The 8,956-nt window shown below is 41.0% G+C and overlaps 1 protein-coding gene across 1 annotated transcript; it reads left to right on the forward strand.

Moving 5' to 3' along the window:
* The first annotated feature begins 2,944 nt into the window (after window positions 1-2,944).
* Window positions 2,945-8,392, forward strand: ZXDB (zinc finger X-linked duplicated B). The gene has a single exon (XM_043571391.1). It carries the CDS (start codon window positions 3,141-3,143, stop codon window positions 5,643-5,645), a length of 2,505 nt encoding a protein of 834 aa, XP_043427326.1. The 5' UTR covers window positions 2,945-3,140; the 3' UTR covers window positions 5,646-8,392.
* Window positions 8,393-8,956: the final 564 nt, after the last annotated feature.

The raw sequence follows: 8,956 nt of genomic DNA on the forward strand, positions 1-8,956 counted from the left end.
TGTAAAGACTAGGTAAAATATTCAGGATCATGATTTGTCAAAAATCAAAAGATAAGTCCACCAGAATGTAAGAATTTTTTTTGAAGCATTTATGAAATATAGAGATGATATCATGGAAGTGTTTATAGAAGTAATGAAAAAGGTTTTAAATGAAGCAACTGGCTTATAAAAATTAGGGGAAGTACATGAGAAAAATAAAACAAGTTTATGTTTTTTGTGGATACTTATGTATTTGTTAGGACAACCTTGGTATTGTGGTTCATATTTGAATCTGTGTAATATAAGTATCATAAGCATATGAATAAATACCTGTATAACTACACATATTGAGAGCCTAAGATAGGGAATTATTAAATGATGGTAAAATAATTTTTATCCAGCAAATAATTTGTCTTTTGCCTTTAAAACTTGATTTCTAAGGACTGGTGGTCCAAAAAAGTGCAATAGATAGTTGTGTGACTGGTTACTTTTGTGTAAAAACAAAATAAAACAAAATAAGAAAAGGGCTCATTTGTGGGCTCTTGGGCCCCAAACAGCATATAAGCCAGTGAAGAGGAAATAATGTATGAGTGAGAAACAGTATATGTGTTCATTGAGAGCATACAGGAGGCAAACATTCTAGCAAATATTAGTTTTCCTGATGAATCAAAACATCATCAAGGTCATATAAGAGCAATATCCCCCAGAGTTGGCTGGTAACCATCTGAGAGTAGGACATCTAAACATGCACTGGTTGTGTTGTCTATCCACTACAGTCAGGATTTGGATATGTTGCTAGCATTTACTTTGGACAATATCCTTTTTGGCAACTGTGTGTCAAGAACTATGAAAGGTATAAGTTTTTACCCTATTTGTAAGCTAACAATTTGGTCTGACACAATTCCATAGGTGCTGGAAGAAGATAAAAGCACCTGAGTCAGATATAAAAAGAACTATTTACAATTGCCAAATTACGGAAGCAGCCCAAGTGTCTTTCAAATGATAAATGGATAAATAAGATGTATATATACACAGTGGAATATTATTCAGCCATAAAAAAGAAAACTTGTCATTTGAAACAACATGGAGCCAGAGAGTATAATGCTAAGTGAAACAAGTCAGACAAAGACAAATATATGATTTCATTAATATGTGGAATTTAAGAAACAAAACAAAGGAGCAAAGGGGAAAAACAGATTAAGAATATCAAGAAATAGACTTTTAATTGTAGGGGACAAAGTGATGGTTACCGGTGGGGAGGCAGTGGGGGGATGTTGGTTAAATAGGTGATGGGGATTAAGGAGTGCACTTGTCCTGATAAGCTGATGACCACTGGGTGATGTATGGAATTGTTGAACCACTATATATGATACCTGAAGCTATATAATATATAATATAACACTATATATTAAATAACTGAAATTAAAATAAAAACTTTTTAAAAAGTTTCAGATTTCACATTTATATCTCACCATTGCCAGAGTGATAGTTAAGAGAGCTGTACCAGGCAGCAGGTCCAACCAGCATTTACAAGACAAACTCCCTGTTCATACATAAGTCCTTGTGTATATGGTCTTAGAATGCCTGGGATAAGAAGCCAATCCAGTCATATGTGTGAAGAGAAAGCTGTGAGCTAATTTGTCTCATGTGGTTTCTGAGCCCACGAGTTGAATGTGCTTAAAACATTGGTAGTACTAGGAAGAGAATACAAAAGTACAAGGATGAGCAGCTTTTAAAATATTTTTCTCCTGATTTAGTGGTATCTTATTCTATGAAATACAGGCACACCAAAAGAAAAAAACATTTTAAATAAAATGTCTCACCTCAATATAAGTTACAAGTCAAAGTATTAACATTAACACTTTTTGTTCCAAACTATTTTTCATTGCTATGTGTCTAACAAATGGCCTTGAAAGAAAGTAGAGATAGTATTTCCCTTTGCGACAGAGAGCATATTTGTGTGCTATTCAGGAACACGAACTTTGAGAAAGTTTTCTAAAAGTCCCTTTAAAACAATGGAGTTTCCTATGCTATTATGCAGATCCATTGTCTGACTATCCTATACCTGCAATGTTTCTTATCACTAGCATGGGACTTGGGGACTGAGAGTAACCAGTGTAAAAAAGTTCATGCTGCCTGCTGCAGCATGAGTAAGAGCATCAACATTAATACAATCATTAGGTATCACAGGCCAAATATATTACAGTCAGACTGGACCACCACACTGAAATGTAAGCAGGCACAATAGGCCTATTGAATATGGTCCTGTGCATTATCTCAAGAAAGTCCATCACAGTGATTTAGGGTTTAACCTTATCATATTTAATGGCTACTCCTGTCCAGAGACCTCCATGTGCTGGAGAATCTAGATTAGCTAAGGAATGGTATAAAATATGCTGTGAGATTATACATGAAATTTAACATGGTGCAAAGGTAAAGAGTTAGTTTAGGTAGTACACTGTATAGGGAGAACCCAGGAGTGGGTTGGATTCAATATAAATTGTTTCATCTTCAGGCTTTGCACTTCTACACTGAGCAGTGGTAATCTGTTTTGGCCTCACTTCTTACTCATTCTAATCTTTGCATCAGCAGGCCAAAAAAATTAACTATGAGAAAAATTTTCCTGAGGAACTTGCTCAACACAGTTCTGGATATGGAACCTGTCCAGGAAAAAAAAAGACATCATTTTCAGTAGAATTTGCTAGAACTATGGTAATTTAATGCTGACACATAGAGCATTGTCGCAGGAATTTTCTGTCACTGGATTAAAAATTCCAGCCATCCAACCATCCAGTACACTAATTTTAACACATGAAAAGTACTTAGTACCATGCTTAGCACTGGGAGGGGCTGGGAGTGTTTATTTTGGTATATACAGTGATGTACGAATTTAAGTTGCATTTAGTAGATAGATTCCTAGGTATTTCAGCACCATTTACCGGAATGAACTATCATTTCCTCATTATCCGGCAAGACCCTGATTTCCTACAAATATTGAATGCAGAACTTATTTATGTACACCAGGCTCTGCCTCTGGACTTTCTGTTCTGTTCCAGAGACCCAGTACCAGAATATTTAAATCACTGTGTCGTTAAACACGTTTTAATATCTGATAGGGCCAGTTTCTGCGCACTGCACATTTTTTTTTTCCTTTCAGGAACATGTTCAGGCCCGCGGCAGGGGGCGGGGTCACGCCTCCTCCTCTGCTCTGGTTCCCGCGGAGCCAAAGGAACACGGAGATGGAAAGCCCAAGGCTGCTCCCGGCTACCGGGACGCGACAGAGCGGCGGTGCTGGCATCCCTGCGGGCGGCAGCCGGGTCCACGGAGGCCCTGACCCGCGGGCTGGCCAGGTCCCCGCGCGCCGACTCGTGCTGCTCCGGGGCCTCCAAGATGGCGGGCCCGGGAGGCGGCGCGAGGAGGCCCGCGCGGCCTCACGGGGCCCAGGCCCCAGCCCGTTGGCGACCAGGCCTGATAACGCTGGCGGCGGTGGCGACAGCGGCGACGGCGGTGGCAGCGACTTTTTCCTGGTGCTGCTGGACCCAGTGGGTGGTGATGTGGAGACCTCGGAAGTCCGCCAGGCCTCAGGGCCTGTAGGAAGGGAGGAGGCCCAGTCTGGCCCACAGCTCCAGAAGGGTGAGAGTGGCGCGAATCCCGCGGGCTTCATGGCGCTGGGTCCCTGTAGTCTGTCCGCGGTTCCAACACCAGTCTCGGCCCCTGCCCCAGGCCCGGGACCCGCCGCCACCTTCGCGGGCACCGTCACCATCCACAACCAAAACCTGCTTTTGCGCTTTGAGAATGGTGTCCTCACCCTTGCCACGCCCCCGCCGCCAACCTGGGAGCCTGGGGTCGCGCCTGCCCCTCAGCCCGGGGGTCTGATGGCTCACCAAGCCGGGATCCCACACGCAGCGCAGCCCAGCGACTGCCCCGAGCTGCCGCCCGACCTCCTGCTGGCCGAACCGGCTGAACCGGCGCCTGCCCCGGCGCCTGAGGAGGAGGCAGAGAGCCAGCTCGCAGCAGCCGAGAGCCCCCGCAGGCCGCTGGGCCCGGGCCCGGGGGTGGTGCTGTACCTGTGTCCCGAGGCCCAGTGCGGACAAACCTTTGCCAAGAAGCACCAGCTGAAGGTGCACCTGCTGACTCACAGCAGCAGCCAGGGCCAGCGGCCCTTCAAGTGCCCCCTGGGCGGCTGCGGCTGGACTTTCACCACCTCCTACAAGCTCAAGAGGCACCTGCAGTCTCACGACAAACTTCGGCCCTTTGGCTGCCCTGCGGAGGGCTGTGGCAAGAGCTTCACCACAGTGTATAACCTTAAGGCACACATGAAGGGCCATGAGCAGGAGAACTCATTCAAGTGCGAGGTGTGCGAGGAGAGCTTCCCTACACAGGCCAAACTCAGCGCCCACCAACGCAGCCATTTCGAGCCCGAGAGGCCCTATCAGTGCGCGTTTTCCGGCTGCAAGAAGACGTTTATCACAGTGAGTGCCCTGTTTTCCCACAACCGTGCCCACTTCAGGGAACAGGAACTCTTCTCCTGCTCTTTTCCTGGATGCAGCAAACAGTACGACAAGGCTTGTCGCCTGAAAATTCACCTGCGGAGCCACACAGGTGAGAGACCTTTCCTTTGTGACTTTGACGGCTGTGGCTGGAACTTCACCAGCATGTCCAAACTCTTAAGGCACAAAAGGAAGCACGATGATGACCGGAGGTTCATGTGTCCTGTGGAAGGCTGTGGGAAATCTTTCACGAGGGCCGAGCACCTGAAAGGCCACAGCATAACCCACCTGGGCACAAAGCCTTTTGTGTGCCCTGTGGAAGGCTGCTGTGCCAGGTTCTCTGCTCGCAGTAGTCTCTACATTCACTCCAAGAAACACTTGCAGGATGTGGACACTTGGAAAAGCCGTTGCCCAGTCTCTACTTGTAATAAACTTTTCACATCCAAGCACAGCATGAAGACCCACATGGCCAAAAGGCACAACCTCAGCCAGGATCTCTTAGCTCAGCTGGAAGCTGCAAATTCTCTTACACCCAGCAGTGAACTTACCAGCCAGGGACAGAGTGATCTCAATGATGCAGAGCTAGTGTCTCTCTTCTCTGATGTGCCTGGCAGTAGTTCTGCTGCAGTGTTGGACACAGCACTGGTGAACTCTGGAATCTTGACTATTGATGTGGCTTCTGTGAGTTCAACTCTGGCAGGGAACCTCCCTGCTAATAATAATAATTCCTTAGGGCAGGCTGTGGACCCTCGGACCTTGATGGCCACCAGTGACCTTCCCCAAAGTCTGGATACCTCTCTCTTTTTTGGAACAACAGCCTCTGGTTTTCAGCAGGGTCCCTTAGATATGGATGATGCCTCAAGTCTAAGTGTGGGGCCATTGGCATCTCTGGGCCCTTTGGCTATGAAAAACTCGAGTCAAGAACCCCAAGCTTTGACGCCCAGCAGCAAGCTAACAGTGGACACAGATGCTCTGACTCCTTCCAGCACCCTTTGTGAAAACAGTGTCTCAGAACTACTGACGCCAACCAAAGCAGAATGGAATGTACATCCTGACTCTGACTTCTTTGGACAGGAGGAAGAAACCCAGTTTGGATTTTCCAATCCAGCAGGAAACCATGGTTCTCAGAAAGAAACAGATCTTATCACAGTGACTGGCAGCTCATTTTTGGTATGAACTATTAATTCCTTGCCACATGGCTTACTTTTGTTAATTACACTCAATTTTAAGGATATTCTGGACTAAATGTTTAAATGCAGTCATTTCCCATAGGTTTGAAAAAGAACAAAGTCCTGGGCTATGAGTCTGAAGATTTAAATTATGATCTTGACTCATGTCAAGTTGTGTGACCCTGAGCAAGTCACTTAACCTATCTGAGCCTTAATTTGCTTATTTATAAAATGAGGTGGTTTAAATAGATTGTTTCTAAGGTATTTTTAACTCTGTGATTCCTTGATATTAAGCTATTTCCTTGGAAAAAAATTAGGGCATTTTTTAGTGATGGTGTTGCATGTGCTTTTTTTTTTCCAAACGTACATAATGGTACACGAAGCAGCCATATGTTTTGCACCCAAAATCAACTATTATTTATTCACAGTTTTGTTTATCTAATTTTCACTCTAACCCTTTTCAAGAAATATTTTGTAATAAATACCAGATATTACATCATTTCAATCATAATTATTCTATATATAGTTCTATAAAGGATGGGCTCTTTTGGAAAAAATTACAATTCCATTATCATACTTAAAGTTAACAATAACTCCTTAATACCAATAAATATCTAGTCAGATTCCAATTTGCAGTTGTCCCATAAATATTTATTTTAATATTTTTAATATAGGATTCCAGTAAATCTCTTCTGTGTCTTTTTAATTTGTGTTTCCCCTTTGTCTCTTAACTTGCATAGATTGTTTTGCATGTAGCATTTGCCACAATCTTAAATTTTTGTGATTACATCCTGGTGTTAAGTTCCTCTATCCTCTGTTTCCTGAATTTGGTCATTGGATCTAGAGACTTGATCAGATTGGAAATGTGATTTTCGGGGCAGGAATATTTCCTAGGTTGTGTTGTGTTCTTTTTTCAGGTAGTACATAATGTCTGGTTCTCTCTTTGTGATATCTGCAGTTGCTGCTGATGAATGAATTTATTCATGATTACCTGTGTTTCTGATATCATGGATTGTTTTTTGTAGAATTACTAGTAGTGGAGGAGGAAATGCTGTTTAAGGCATTTATAAAAGTTTAATAGAAATATTTAATTCAGGAATATTTTCTTAAACAGTGATATAATTAACAAGAAAAAGGCTAATAAAAAAAATGTTGGCTGTTCTCCCCATTTATATAACTTCCTGACCTTTTTAAATGAGGGCAGGATTTGTTTTTGTTGAAATTGCCAGCCTGAATTTTGACATGAAACAAACCCAGGGTCAAATTTGTGTGGGATAAGTGGCCTTGTTAACTAAGCCTCAGTTTCATAGCCATCAAATGATCATAGTAATGCATACACATAACTAACATACTTTAGAATATTCTTCTTTTCAAGTTTTTAATATGTAAGGAAAAGTATTATGTGCTTTGGCATATTCTGAGGAATTTATATAATTTTTTACCCTGTCAGGCCTCCCTACTCTAAGGGAGAAATTGAGATAATTTAATCCTATTCATGTTAGGCAATAAATTTTCTGAGGTTTAGCGTGAGGCAGGATAGGGAATGTCTTTATTTTCTCCCCTGAATAATTACCCCCTACTCGCAGGAATTTCTGTGGGGAAATTGCAGGAGAGGAGACATTGCTCACAGGTATATCTGCATCCCTTTCCATTAGACGAGTTTGTCACCATCTTTGTGCTGCTTCCAAAGTCAGACTTCACTGTGATTATGGAGCCTGCTATTGTATGAAGCTCTGATAATGGAATAGAGAAGGTTTCTTTCCCTCTGTGGTCTGGAGAGCTCATTGTTTGCATTTTCTCAGATTTGGAAAGATAGAATGAATCTGAATATTGTGTAAACTGTCTTATATGAGTGCAGCTTTTGAATTTTGTGGAACAAAATTCAGAACAACCCTGTAGTTTTGGCAAAGTCTGTGCTGTGTCTCATGACAATTTAGCCAGCTTACATTCCAAATGGGCTTTGGCTAGTGACTGACAGTTGTATACATAGCTTAAAACAAAGAGAAATTATTTTCACCTCTCCTTTTCCATTCATCCAACTTCCATGATTCATTCCATTTGATTTCTGTTACTTTCTGCTTAACTTTGTCCACACTCCATTCCCATGCACGTGCATTCCAGTCCTTGCTATGCCTTTCTTTTGTAATTTTTTAATGGATATATCTTTTCCTACCACTGTTTTCTCATCTTAGAAAATACTGTGTGTGTATGTATGTATATATGACTCAGATGATAAATGAGATTATATATTGTTCAGATGGAAGTAGATTTCTGTTTAATTGTTTTCCTTTTTAAAAAGTTTTTGCCACAGAGTTCTCCTAACTAATATTCTCTTATTTGCTCTAGTGTACCAGTCCAGTAGTGTTTGCACATGTCTGTGGATGACAGTTATTGTAGCACTTTGGCAGTGCACTAAAAACTTGCCACTTTGAAATGTTTCTGTACTGTGTGTGGGTATATACACATACACATACACATACACACACACATATATTTTTTAAGTGGTTATATTCATTTACTGAAAAAAAGTAGGCATACTTTTGTAAATTAGAAATGCTCAAAATTGTCTACTCATTCAACAATTTTCTCCCTTCACTTTGAAATATTTGTATTTATAAAGTGCATTTGAAAAATATTGTCATTTATTAAGGTTTCTTAAATAGGCCACTATTTTTCATGTATGGAAGATAAGTGTGTCAAGGATTGAAATGAATGCACACATAGCAAATATCAAATAAATTATTTAAACACCAAGAGAATTTAATACTGTGACTTTATTTTTTTAATTCCTCAAACCAACTTCCTCCTACTAAAAAGTCATAAAATATATTTTTTCTTAACCCATTGCTGGAATTTTCAAAGGACAAATGTTACTTTTCTCAAAAATAAAAGCTTTTATTTGTCCATGGGCTCAAAGAGTTTCATTAAACAATTTGTTCAAATGATTTCCCTTTCAACACCATTTTCTAGAAAAGGGGTGAACTTCTATTCATTCACAGTAAGAAATCTAATGTTTGTTGAGTGATATAAAGTTGCTATTACTCCTTATAAAATAATGGTACATGTTTTCATTTAATCCTGGTTCCTTTCTTCTTCTCTTCCTTCAATCACTAGTTTATTACAAAATCTTACCAAAAAAATTAAAATCTTGTCAATTGAAAGCAAAGTAACATGATAGTTTAAAAAGAAGCCTGCTTTTAGGAGACTCTGTTGATCATGTTGATTGTAAATTAAAGTGTATATTGTTATTAGCATTATTACAAATTAGTATAATTAATATAACACAGTGCTTGAAAACAGGAGTGAAACATGGGTAGA

The sequence above is a fragment of the Prionailurus bengalensis genome, chromosome X, assembly GCF_016509475.1.
Source record: "Prionailurus bengalensis isolate Pbe53 chromosome X, Fcat_Pben_1.1_paternal_pri, whole genome shotgun sequence".
Classification (NCBI taxonomy): domain Eukaryota; kingdom Metazoa; phylum Chordata; class Mammalia; order Carnivora; family Felidae; genus Prionailurus; species Prionailurus bengalensis.